At 43.9% G+C, this 13,547-nt stretch overlaps 2 protein-coding genes and 1 long non-coding RNA gene across 10 annotated transcripts in view; 2 read left to right on the forward strand and 1 right to left on the reverse strand.

Annotated features, from left to right (window-relative positions):
- RORA (RAR related orphan receptor A) overlaps positions 1-3,949 on the forward strand; it is a 545,340-nt gene extending 541,391 nt beyond the window's left edge. For 2 of the 3 annotated variants that reach the window (XM_073303639.2, XM_073303636.2), the window contains exon 12: positions 2,874-3,949. In XM_073303639.2, coding sequence (XP_073159740.1) covers positions 2,874-2,934 — 61 coding nt within the window. In that variant the 3' untranslated portion in view covers positions 2,935-3,949. The remainder of the gene's footprint in view (positions 1-2,873) is intronic. The other variant, XM_073303637.2, reaches the window with a different exon arrangement.
- Positions 3,224-11,669, reverse strand: LOC140894863 (uncharacterized). Its single transcript, XR_012153966.1, has 3 exons — positions 11,143-11,669; positions 8,988-9,120; positions 3,224-6,689 (listed from the first exon to the last, which is right to left on the reverse strand). It is a non-coding gene; the product is annotated as an uncharacterized LOC140894863 (long non-coding RNA).
- A 162-nt stretch (positions 11,670-11,831) lies between these two features.
- The window catches only part of ICE2 (interactor of little elongation complex ELL subunit 2), a 55,956-nt gene continuing 54,240 nt past the window's right edge, over positions 11,832-13,547 (forward strand). For 4 of the 6 annotated variants that reach the window (XR_012153965.2, XM_073303629.2, XM_073303632.2 and 1 more), the window contains exon 1: positions 11,832-11,944. Coding sequence is in view for 5 of the 6 variants with exons in the window: in XM_073303629.2 (XP_073159730.2) it covers positions 11,916-11,944 (29 nt within the window). In the remaining variant the exon portion in view is untranslated. Of the gene's footprint in view, positions 12,699-13,547 lie in introns of all 6 variants that reach the window. The other 2 variants (XM_073303631.2, XM_073303630.2) reach the window with 2 other exon arrangements.

The raw sequence follows: 13,547 nt of genomic DNA on the forward strand, positions 1-13,547 counted from the left end.
TGTAATTAATCATTTATTCTACAGTTCAGCTCTGTATTTGAGTCTCCCACAGGCAGATAATGGATTTTATCAATATTTGTTGTAGGAAAAATTACTGTATAATAATCTGAAATAATTAGTGATAAGGAGTTTTCTCTGAGTATTCAATGTTTGAAATTTTAGCTGTGTTGGCTGGTTTTGATTGTGACACCTAGGACACTCAGTATATTTCTTTTTCCTAATTGGAGGAGTGCACCTCTTAGAATTGGATTTTTATGATTAATATATATTACTTTAAAATTCACCTTCTATGAACATGTTTGAATATTAATGTGACATTTGCATGAATATTCCTGCCACTTAAATTATTTGGTGGAATGTTCAGGGAAAGCAAACATACAAGGAAGCCAAATGCAATAGAAAAAATTAATTTTAAAAATTGAAATAACCATTTATAGATAAATATCTGCAGTATTCGCTCAGCTCCCATTACTGTGTACCTTAGCAGCCCAATATAATGCTGTTAAGACACCAGGTAAAGAGGGAAAATATATAACATTTAATAAAAGGATAATTGCTAGTATCTATTCCATTCTTTGAATTTTATTCAGGTATTTAAAGGAATTTTAACACAATAAAAGCTGTATTCTACCTTTATATTCCATATATGGAACTGCCAGTGACAAATGACAGAGGGTTTGGGTTTTTTGGCCTTTATGAGAGGTAGAATATAGCAATAACCTTCTAGAGCAATAAGTAGACTAACCACATATGAAATAAAACATGATGCCACATGAAATGTTTAGCCCCTTTACATTGTGAAAATAAAAATGTATGAAATATTCTGACTATGCAGGCAATCAATATACACTCTTTACATTTAGATTTTGCTGCCTCAATATTCACTTGGATATCTTTCCTCACAATCTCATTACCTTCTGGAGCTTCACTTCACAAGAAAGTTGTTTAGCTTGGCATAATATATATGACATCAGACTTTATTTTTAGGCAATATCCGCATGCTTTCCATGTTTGTATCTGCTTAATATACTGAATTCCCCCTAAACTATCTTAATAAAGATGCATAAATTTTACAAGCACTTGCAATCTCTTTAATTATATAATACCTAAATGCAGAGAATTCATAAGCAATACAGTGAATTTTATTTCACAAAAGACATATGTACTGTAAATATCTTTCTAAATCCAAATTTTTCCTCATTTTTGTGTTTAATTTTGAAACAATTTATAGAAAGAACAGTGGTAAATATTTTGACTATTAGGACATTAGCTGGCTGCTTCTTTATATGTAACTGTATTGTCTGCCTGCTCCTTTTATGGAGATGTGTTTTTGTATTGGATGTTTGGGCCAATGGGAGGCTTCAAGCTACAGTGTATTTTCCCAATTTAAATATATTTAACATATGACAAACCCCAGACAAGGCTTTTTAAAATGTATAAAGAACTGCAGTGTTAGGAGGTTTATTTGCAAACTGATTTCAATGTTGTCCATTTTTATGGCACCTTTAACATATTCTTGTTTCCAAAGTACAAAAAGAAGGTTAAAAATACTCTAGCCATAATTGAATGTCAAGCAATAAAAACAAATGACTTTTTGTGCATAGATTTAAAAAGAAATACAAATTTTAGACATCTGCATGTAAATGCAATCTCTTGTTTACTGCTTTCTTAAACTTCAGCAACTAATTCCTTATTTTACTATTAATTTAAGGATTTGTAATGGCCTGTAAACATTTTCTCTTGCTCTGTTCTTTCAACTTTATCTTTGTCTCTGCTTTTGAGTCATATTTAATGTTGTTCTGCTCACCTCTATACGGTTAACTTTTTGCTTTCATTCTGTATAGATAAAGTTATGCTATAAACAGCCTACACAGTGCAAATATTTATCTGTTTATCAAATACCACATTATGCTGTATAATATCTGTTTTACTATATAATCTATTTTAGACATAGCTGTTTAGAACTAGAGTGTGCTATTTTTGTGTTTTTTCTGATGTGTGGTGCTAGATAAGTTACTTTTGTGAACAAAAAAACAAACCCCTTTTATTCCTAGACAATACCACCTTGGGTCTTGTTAATTTCACTGTCTATAACATATATATGCGTGTGTATGTATGTGTGTGTATATATATATACACACACACACACACACATACACACACACACAAGCATATATATATATATATATAATCTACATATGTCCAACAAGTACCTGTATCAGAGTACTAGATCTGGGACATGTTTTTTCTCTTTAACTACATAGTACCATTATATAAATTATTCTGTAGTATATTTAATGAGGAGAAAATTACTTCAACAGAATAGATATTTGATATCAAATATTTTTCTATGTTCATATTATGATAAATGTGCTATGTCCTGTTTATTATCCATTGGGTTGCTAAAATGCTTTCACTGCATATCACATCATACGAAAAATATGTAGCCAGTTCCCCAGTATAAAATGCTGTCTAGTTTAAGGGTTGAAGTAGGTAGTTAACTGGGGGATCTCTTTTCCAGTTAGTCCATGTGAGATATAGATATAGACCTAAACCTGCTAAGTGCTGGGTGCCTTCTTCCCCCTAAATCTAACAGGAATGGAGGGCACTTCCCATTCCAGAAGTCACATGATCATGCCTATATGCCTAATTCCAGTTATTGTCAATGGGAATGTTCTGTAAATCTTTCATGAAACATTGATGTCCAAATTCTGACCTTATATATGCATATGTGATTCTCATTAAAATGACACATGCATGTCCAAGGATGAACTTTGACACCTAAAGTTAATGCAGAAATGGACTTTGTGGAAGTCAGTCAGTCAGAGAACTTGATATTTTCTGAATTTTTATACATACCTTTATTTATCTAGAAATCATACTTGGAGTTACTCTTCGCTTCAACTCTCTCCTCCCACGAATATTGTCATTTAAGTTCTTACAAAATTGATGGATATCAAATATCTGAGGTAATTAACCTTTTTAAATATTTATTAGAATTTTTCTGTAATATTACTGAATTTATAAGATCTTTAGCAAAGATTTTTGAGCAATTTATTAAAGGTAAAGTTTCTGTTTACTGCACTTTTTGATAAGGGAAGGTAGTGAATTTTAAAGCCATGATTCTTGGCTTCCATGCACTGCTTTTGTACCCTCAATCCAAGGAAAATATTTTTTTTACAGTAACATACTATTGTCCTGAAAATAAATACAAACTTTACTGCACCATGGGTATATTTTCATAAGTAGAAAGTTTAATTACAAACACTATCAGGACAATTACTTTTAAAACCTTCAGAGTTAGTCTTATTTAAATACAAGCCATGATGATTTTATTTCTAAATCCCTTGTTGATTTACATCACCTTTTGATACTTTCAAACAGCAATCAGTGGAGGATCTCTTAAATTTTTATCTGCTAACATATACATCATAAACTTTATGCTAGGAAAATGTTCTCCCTGATTTATATAACAACTAAACTTAAACAATTATGCAAAACCCTCTGGTAATATTTTCTCCTGTAACTAAATGTTTAAAGTAAAGAGACCAGAATAAGTGCTGATTACAAATGTGTGTTGGTTTGATGATTAAGCACATGAACTTCACAAACCTCATTGAGTAATACTCATTTTTCTGTAAATACATGCAAGTTTAAATGAAATTATACTGTACATGTAAATGTGTACAGTATGTAAAAATTCCTTTTCTAGTCACAATAAAAGTATAAGCCATCAAGAGAAATGTTAAAATGTATTGTATTAAAACTTTGCTAATGATCTTTACCCATTATCACCTAACTTTTCACTTTCTTGAATCTTCTTTTAAACTCACTCTTACAATAGTCTGCTTATATTCAACAGTTTATTTTACTCTGAGTCCTGAAAAAGTATTTTGATTCATTTTGTAAATACAACTGTAAAAATAAGAGATTTAATGTTGTCTTTTAAATACTCCAATTTTCATTCTAATATGAATGTTGTTATATTGTACTTAGAAACTTGTACCTTTAATATTACATTACCTTTATTAAGTGCATTGAACACATCAATTTTAGATGTGCTTTATGTACTGTTATCCTGTAATAAAAGTTTCAGCTTCTAATGGAAACACTTGTCTTATTATTTTTTTCCATTAGGATCATATTCATTTTCTGCATTGTGTTACGTGTTAAATTTATTCCTTGGTGGCTGTACAGAGGTACAAAGTTAATCAAGCTCTAGATGTGTCATGGTAGATTGTTGAACAAATAAACCTCTATACAGTTTTTTAGTGTTCAACCGTTTGACACTGTCAGGCATAGTAAAGAATCTAGGTGCATGTCTTTACCCCACTACATTACTAGATACATATAGACTCAACAATAACAATATCAAGGATGTTAGCAGAGGGAGTGTGAACACTTGTGAGGACTGGAATCCAAGGGTCTGTTATCCTAGAACAGTACTGGCATGTAACGAAGAGAGAGTCTGTCCAGGTTCAGGTATGTAGATATCGCATTGTGGAGAAGCCACTGCACACAAAAAACTACCTTAAAAGAACATTATTAAGTTAAGCACTGAACTGTTGGAAATGCCAGGATTACTGTTGACTCTGCAAGTTTAATTCAGCCCCCTTGTGTGTATCCATTATGATACTGTCTTTAATTACATGATCTCGTACTATTTTTTTCCACAGGATCCCAACCACATTCAGTACAGGGGATGGATGCTATTCAATATTTAGTTTTCTCCTTGTTTAATGTGTGGCCCATGCCTTTTTTTTACTGCACACTATCCAAACCCTGCTCTGAAGACAGAATTATTAATTTCCTCATAGGCTTTTCTACAGTATCTTTGTGCTTCAAAAAAATGTGTGTGTATTTATTTCACAACACTTCTGTGAGATGAGAGGGTATTATTATCCCCCTTTTTACACTTGTGGAACTGACTGAGGCACAGAGAGATTAGGGTCAGAAATATCTACTAATTTTGGGTGCCTACTCTGAGACATTTAGGACCTGATTTTTCAAAGTACTTAGCATATCATGCTTCATGTGTTCAGAGTACAGCTCCCAAGACTTCAGTTGCAGATGTGAGTGCTCGGTACTGCAAATCAGAACCCAGGGTGTCACACCAGGCACCAAGAAACTGAAGCATTTGTGACCACCTGTGAAAAGTTTTGGTTTAAGTAGCTTGCCCAGCATCACCAAGGAACTCTGTGGTAGAGGCAAGGATAGAATCTAACTCTCCAGACCAGCATTTAATCACTTTAACAATTTTTTGGGTACAATTCTCATTTAGTACAAACCTTCGCTTCTGAACAAACGATGCATGAGTACCACAGACAACAACCTGCTTCACTACATAACCCTGATTCATCCACAGAACAGGTCCATTCTGTGCACTGAATGAGACAGGGATCCTATGGAAAAAATAGCATGTGATCCTAGAATTATAGACTGTGCTAATGAATACACACAAGGCCAAGGGCCCAGAGCCTCAAAGCACTGAGGCTCCTAATTTCTATTGAAATCGATGGAAGCTAGGAGCTTAAACACCTTTGAAGATTTGGGCCAAGAAGGTCAAGATAAGGTTGCACAGAGTTGAAATGTGGAGTAGGTGGTCATCTTTCCTCCAACCAGGCCCAAGACTGAAATAACAGGCTGGTTCAAGTAAAATATGATGTATATTAACAAAGCTTTGTAGGGGAAGCTTTGGCAGTTGAGGCATTTACTTACTCTAGCTAGTGCTATTAGTGCCTGATTATTCTGCATCACTGAAGTGCATGGGGGTTTACGTGAGTCTGTGATTCAAGAGAATCCAGGTAAGTCAAAATTCATGTTATTCCAGTGAAAGAAATAACTCTATGGAAAGGAATTGATGTAAATCAGGCCTTTTGAAATAAAAAAAATATGATTACGGGGGATTTGAACAGGATTGAAACTGAAAAAGGATTTCTGATTTCTAGCTCAGAGAATAAATGGATCAGACTGCACTTTGCAGTAGGCCAGAGATTCCCAACATTTCTGTTGGCTGCACCCTTGTGCTGGGATGAATTAGTGGATGCTTCTCCACTCCACCTTGCAGTCTTTCATCTCACAGATTCCCTTGTTCCATTATTATTATTTAATCAGCTTTATTATGGTAGTGCCTATGGGACAACCAAGAATGGCGGTCCAAGGTGTTAAGCATTGGACAGAGTAGTAGACAGTCTTTGCCCTGAAAAGTTTACAGTCTAAATAAAAAAGACACATGAAGGGTAGGGAAAGGGATACAATGCACATACAATGTGATAGCAACAAATGTCACTTAGTTCCATTATTTCATGTTTGGGTGGGTTTAGTTAGGCAGGGATAAGCTAGATGGTGGGGTGAGAGGGAACACTGAAGAGGAAGGAGGGACAATATGAAAGGCAAATATGGAGTAAGGCTGAGTTGAAGAGACTGTGAGGGAAAGGGGCGGGGAGAGAGTTGAAGAATACAGCCAGTGGCTGTACATCAGAGTTGTACTTGCTGCCATATATATTAAGGAATATTAGAGAAGAGGAAAGGCAGACAGGCCAAGTACCTTTGAAGCCTACCATTTTACTCACAGCAGCAGGAGTAGGGGCAGACTGGATCTGGAATCATGTACTTTTCCTTTCCTCTGAGTTGTATCTCTGACCTCTGCATTAGTCTGGTGGTGTCCCAGTCTTCTTCATTATCTGGTCCTGTATGTACAGACAAGAGCTGATAGTTACAAGGTGCTGTCAGAGGATCTCAGTGTTTTATGGGGGCACTCACTCCTACTGGAGACAATGGGACGTGGTGGTCATTTTGAAAGAACATTTTTGCAAAGGGCAGCTGTAATCACACACTCGTTAATAATGGAAAGATGGTAGCCATTCTTAAAAAGGGCAGGTTTCAGATTAACAGCCGTGTTAGTCTGTATTCGCAAAAAGAAAAGGAGTACTTGTGGCACCTTAGAGACTAACCAATTTATTTGAGCATGAGCTTTCGTGAGCTACAGCTCACTTCATCGGATGCATGCCGTGGAAACTGCAGCAGACTTTATATACACAAAGAATATGAAAAAATACCTCCTCCCACCCCACTGTCCTGCTGGTAATAGCTTATCTAAAGTGATTATCAAAATGGCCCACCTGATAATCACTTTAGATAAGCTATTACCAGCAGGACAGTGGGGTGGGAGGAGGTATTGTTTCATATTCTTTGTGTATATAAAGTCTGCTGCAGTTTCCACGGCATGCATCCGATGAAGTGAGCTGTAGCTCACGAAAGCTCATGCTCAAATAAATTGGTTAGTCTCTAAGGTGCCACAAGTACTCTTTTTTTTTTTTTTTTTTAAAAAGGGCAGTTCTTCATGGAATTCACTATAAAACAGCAGTTCTCAGCTGGGGATCTGCAGCTGGTTTCAGGGGGGCCATAAGCCCTGAGCCCCAGTGCCTGGCGGGGCAGAAGCCGCAAGCCCATGGGCAGAGTTGGGAGGGGCATGGAGGGGCCTTGCCCCCCCTCAAACTGCAGTGCCTTAACGAGAGTGGGACAGTCCCAGGGCAGCTCCACACAAATACCCCTCCTCCTCGCTCTTTGGAGGCCACATTCCTCTGGCCAGGTCAGGTCAGGGTAGCTGCTGCTCTGGTTGGTGCCATAGAGCGGGCAGCTGTGGTGATCCCAGTCTCCTGGTGTCCAGGGCTGAAGCTGCTCCTCAGCTCCCTGCCCCCTTTGACTGCTCGACCCAGTAAGAGCCACCCAGGCAGACAGACCTGGCTCTGGGGCTGGCAGATCCCTTGGGGAGTAGCAACCATGAGAGAGGGGGCCTCCTGACCACAGCCCCTACCTAAATCCCTCCCTGTAACCTGAGCTACACCCCTGCCTGCACAGAGCCTCTAGCTACTCCCTGCATGCACACAGCTCCTAGTTCAGGGGTACTCACAACAAATTTTTTGGCGGCCTCAGAGTGCGACCACCAACTCTTGCTGGTGGCCGCACTGACACGTCTTCCTAAAATACTTGATTAACTTTAGGAAAAGCAAATAAATAGCACATATACATATCCACATCACTGTAATTTATTCATGTAGGGGTTTTTTTGCAGACTCAATAATAAAAATATTACTGTGAAAAGTGACGTGTTAATATCAATCACTTTTCACATGACACTTAGCTATCTGGAAGGCTGTGACAAGTAATACTTGCATGATACCTGTCTCTAGGGGCCATGCAGGGCTGTGCATCCAGGAGGAACAGGGAAGGTGGGGGGAAGGGCAGATGCTTTGCAGCCTCCTGCATCATGGCTCAGGAAGCTGTTGTGGCCCTAGGGAAACCTCCTGGCACTTGAGAAGCCTGCCCTAGTTACACCCTGCCTGCACACAGCCCCAAGCTACCCTCTCCCTGCACCCTGAGCTACACCTCTACCTGCACACAGTTCCTAACTACCACCTGCCTTCACCCTGAGTGGTTTTCACCTTTTTCCCCTCCCCCTTTTCCCCCCAGGCTGGGTGGCCTGCTGAGTTGAGTCAGTGGGGTTTAGGTTGCGCTCCCTCCCCAGACCCCGCTGTGCGGAGCTAGCCTAAGCCCTGCCTGGCCCTGCCCCAACAAAACAGAAGTCAAACTATGCCTATGTCTGAGGGCCCGCCCCCACCCACCAGAACTCCGATTCCCCCTCCCTCCCCTACCACTCCAGATGGGCCAGGGGGGTTTTACAGCGTGTTGGGGAGGAACCTCAGAAAGCAAATGGTTGAGAACCCCTGCAAGTATAGAAGAATGTTATTGCTCAGCCTGTACTGAAGAGGAAACTTTCAGTTCTGAAGGATAATAGAAAAAAATTACTATTAATTTTAAAAAGTTGAAATTTAGTTTATGCACAAGATTGCAGTGAGTTTTAACTACATAGGAAGTTGAAAGAGTTGTATTATTCCATTATTAATAAAGAAATGGGCAGACACAGAATGGTAAATTTCTTAAAGGACCTAATTTAAAATTAATTTAAACTCCTATAATGAATTTACCTGTAAGTTCTCAGAAAATTCTCTCTCTATTCAAAGCTTAAGTGCTGTAATATTAGGACAGAGATGCACTCTTCTCTATGCATAGTGGGTGATTCCCTGCTGATTTCTTACAGGGAGGGCTGCTGAGCTGGCTCTGTGGAAAATTAAAAGGTAGTGGCATAAGGGAGTGCTTGTAGGAAACTGAGCAGGGGTGCTAGAACAGTGGGGGTCAGAGGGTGATGGACCTCCCACTTTTTACTGGCCATAAGGATGAACAACTGGAGGGGGGAGAGTTTCTTGGGAGGAAGAGACAGTGCAGGAATGGGGCTTTGGGGGGAGGAGCCTTGGGGGAAGGGGCAGCACTGTGGGATGGAACAACAGTTTGGGTGCCCGTGGCCCCCCAATGTTAAGAAGATTCCACCACCCCTGAAAGGGAGTCAAGGGAAGAAAGAGGATCCTATGTGGTAGGTACAATAAGCCTGCACTCCGCCTCTTCCAATCCCTGCTCCATCCCCTCCCACTGCTGCCTGCTAAGTCCTTCCTCTCCTCCACTCCACCCTCTTCCCCCACAGCCCCCCTGCCTGCTTCATCCCTCCTCTCAGGCCCGCCAATGGGGGTGGGGGCGGGCAAAGGGGACAATTGCCATGGGGCCTGGGCGATTTAAAAGGGTGCAGGGGCCCGCGGCTGCCACTGGCAGTGGAGCTAAGGCAGGCTTCCTGCCCACCCTTGCTCCGTGCCGCTCACGGACCTAGCCAGCATGTCCCTGCAGCCCCTGCGGAAGGAGTATCCATGCACGGCCCCTGCCCCGAGTGCCAACTCCACAGCTCCCATTGGCCCGTACTGCGACCAATGGGAGCTGCAGGGGCAGTCGCCCAGATATTCCATGGGCCCCTCACCTAGGAACCGTTGCCAGAGGGGTGTGCCAATCGCTTTCAGGAGCCGTCCAAGGTAAGTACCACTCCCCTGACTCCCTCCTGTACCACAACTCCCTGCCCCAACCTAAAGCCCGCATCCAAACTCCCTCCCAGAGCCCAACCTCTCACCCCCTCCCACACCCAAACTCCCTCCAGAGCCAGCACCCCAGACCTCCTCCCACACCCAAAAATCCTCCTGGAGCCCCACCCTTCACCCCCTCCTGTACCCAAACTCCATCCCAGAGCCCGCACCCCTCCTGCACCCAACCCTCTGCCCCAGCCTGGTGAAAATGAGTGAGGGTAGGGGAGTACATCGGAGAGAGGGGGGATGGGGTGAGCAGGGGGCAGGGACTCAGAGAAGGGGTGGGACAGGGCATGGTCTCAGGGAAGGGGCAGGCAGGGGGCAGGGCAAGGGTCTTTGGGTCTGCTCGTTTAGACAGCTGGCAACCTTAGTGGGTGGGCATATGGAAGTCCTGACCGTGCCAGAAGAGCGCACCCAGCAGCACAGGCGGCAGCTCACTGGGCACTAGCCAACACAGACATAGCACCGCCCGAATGTCAGGTGGACTGCGTCTGCGTGGGCACGGCTTGTGTGTGCGTGGGGGGCCCATTGACTATTCTGCCCTGGGGCCCAGAATTGCTGTCAGTGGGCCTGCCTTCTTTCCTCCCCTCATCTAACCCCCCCCCCACCTGCTGTGTACCTCCTCTTCTCCATCCCTTTCCCCTGCTCGCCCCACCCTCCTCTCCTCCAGGCTGGGCCGGATGCCCAGAGGCGCCCTTTGCCCGGAGATCCAGGGGGCCACCCAGCCCAGACTGAGGGGGCCCAGCCCCTCCTTGGAGCGGGACAGGGTGGAGGCAGGTCTCCCCTCAGTGGTTCTGGGGGGACATGGGGTTGCCAAGTCTCATGAGAGCAAAAAGTGGCACTACCTTTCAAAACAAGCCCAACACATTTCATGGAATCATCATAGAATCCTAGAATAGCAGGGTTGGAAGGGACCTCAGAAGGTCATCTAATCCAACCCCCTGCTCAAAGCAGGACCAATCCCCAATTTTTGCCCCAGATCCCAAATGGCCCCCTCAAGGATTGAACTCACAACCCTGGGTTTAGCGGGCCAATGCTCAATGAGCTATCCCTCCCCCCATTCAGAGGGAAGGCAGGAGCTGTTTATACAAATTCCATTTTTCAGTAGTTCTAATTTTGTTGCATACAACAGTAAGTAATGCATTCCAAATATGAAAACAATAAAGCTGGGTGTACTCACGTTGTTAAAAAAGGGCATCCTCCCTCTCTCCATCCCCAGGGTCTCTTGCCTCAATGTGGTACAGTTCTGTGTTGAACGGTTGAAGCGCACCCCAAGTGTGGGACCAAAAAACTGGCACGTGGGCGGGCCAGAAAGTTCATGAATTTGGGTGTGTTTTCCTAACTGAAGGGGAGGGGGGACGGAGAACTGCCTGTGCAGGGGCCCAACACCACGCCTACACGGTACACCCGTTTTAAACTAACTGTGCCTTGAAGTCGCCCAGTACAAAACAGCCCAAATAAGCAACCGCCAAATAAAAGGAGCCCAGAGCCCTGCAACTCCCTGGCGACCAAAGCGCCTTCTGAAGAAGCCCAGACGTGGCCACGCTGCTACCAAGCAGCCTTGGGCCGGAGTCCGCCTGAGAGCCGCCCCCACGTCCCCGCTCTGTCTCTCGGGACGGGACGGGCTGCTCGGGGTGGGAACTCCCGCCCATCAATCCCCGCCCCCGCAGCGCCCCCTGAGGGAAGGGGTGGGATTCTCTGAGCGGGCCGGTGTGGGCAATGGAGGAGCCGCTCGCTCTGCCCACACCAAAGATGGCCGCTCACGGAGCTGCAGGTGCTGCTCGAGCTCCGGCTCTGGTTGGCTGCCTCACCCACGTGAGACCGCGTCCAGCGCGCTCCGAGGTTCTGATTGGGTAGCGCTGTGAGGGAGGGGTGGCTGGGTTCGTGGAAGGGATAGTTTGCCGTTGCCGGGAGAAGGGGCACGGGCTTCTTCGGGGGGGTAGCGCGGCCAAGATGGAGGCCGGTGAGAAGCGGCTCACCTGGTGAGTACGTGTGGCTCTGCCCCGGGCCCGATGGGGGCCCCGGACCCGATGGGGGCCCCGGACCCTGTCGCCTGGGCCCTGCTGAGGTCGGGTCTCCCCCGGCGCGGTGCTGTGTGCGAGCGGGGGCACAAACCGCTGCTGCGCTGACTGTCCCGAGCGTGTGTGCGCGTTAGGGGGACGGGGCCCCTCTGACAGGCCGCCGCACCGCAGCGGGGTTGTGTAGCTCAGAGCCTCCGCGAGCCCCCGGTGTCTTCCATCCCCTTGCTGCTGAGGTCGTGTAACCAACGCGCCATCGCTGTAGCCTCCGAGATTCCCCGCTCGCTGCCTCCGCATCGCCTTTCCCACTGGCTCAGCTGCTCGGGGCGTCCCCGCACTTGGCCCGCTAGTGTGGACGGGGCACAGGCGATTGCTGGAACCACCGCGTGCTCTCACCCCCGCCCCGTTGTGTGGCGAGGGATCTGGATAAGAACTAATGAAAGTCTGATGCCCTGTACTAGGAGCTGCCGCCTCGTTGTTGTCCCGGTGATCGCCTACAAATAAAAATGAAGCCATTAACAACTGAAAAGCACCAATGCGGCGCAAAATGCCAGCTTCCTGTCTGTACTATAACTCTCCCGCTTGGAAGCAGTGGTGGGAAATCTGTGGGAGAGTCTATGGACACAGCAGTGCAATCTAGCAAGGGATGGGACTAAGAGCTGATCAGTTCAGAGGCTCTGCTTCAAGCAATGCCTGCATTAGCCTTGACCTGTGATAGGTACTGGACACATCTGGGATCACATATTAAAAATAATATTTTTGTTTTTCCTCTCCTTCATTCCACCCACATCTTTCCCATAGGGAAGGGGGTTGGTCAGCAGTTAATTGAACTAATGCTGCAATGCTAATGCCCCTGTAGTAATTTTATATAATGTTTTAAATGGTCATTTATTAACACAGCACATAGATCTACCAATGATTTTTACAGATAAATAAAATGAGATCCTTTCCGTAAGGAGCTTACATTTTACAGCCTTGACACTGCAAGGGCTTGTGCAAGTGCTTAACTGTAAGCACATTCATAAGCCTTTGCAGGATCAAGGCCCATATCTACAATTGCTTATTTTAGAGAATGACAAATTTTATGTTTCATGAAGAAATCACCCACTAATGAAATACAACCACCACTAAGATGAAAAATAAGACCTGTTTAATATGTCAGACTAACACTACACAGAGGACAAAAAGTTTAGGACAAAAACTGAAAAAATACCCTATCTGGTTGAGATTACCACATATATTTTAGGGAGGTGGATTGTAATTACCTTTGAAGCAGTATGGTTATTTAGCAGGTAGTGTAGGAGAGAGGAAGAAATTATAATTATTTGCATTATTTTTATTCAGAAGAATCCTAAAGTACAGCATGGGGGCACAGAGCAGTGACTGTCACTGGGTGGGGGGGACTGCCACACTGCAATTCTCAGTGGCTATTCAACAGTGCAGGAAGTTTCAACATTGTCAGAACTTTTTTCCATATTATTTTCTAAATGGAATCCCAGCAAAATTGACCCAACTTTGCGAAGTGTTTAGATTCGAATCACAATATTCCGACAAAATATGGCTCCAT

This window comes from Lepidochelys kempii, chromosome 10, assembly GCF_965140285.1.
Source record: "Lepidochelys kempii isolate rLepKem1 chromosome 10, rLepKem1.hap1, whole genome shotgun sequence".
Lineage (NCBI taxonomy): Eukaryota > Metazoa > Chordata > Testudines > Cheloniidae > Lepidochelys > Lepidochelys kempii.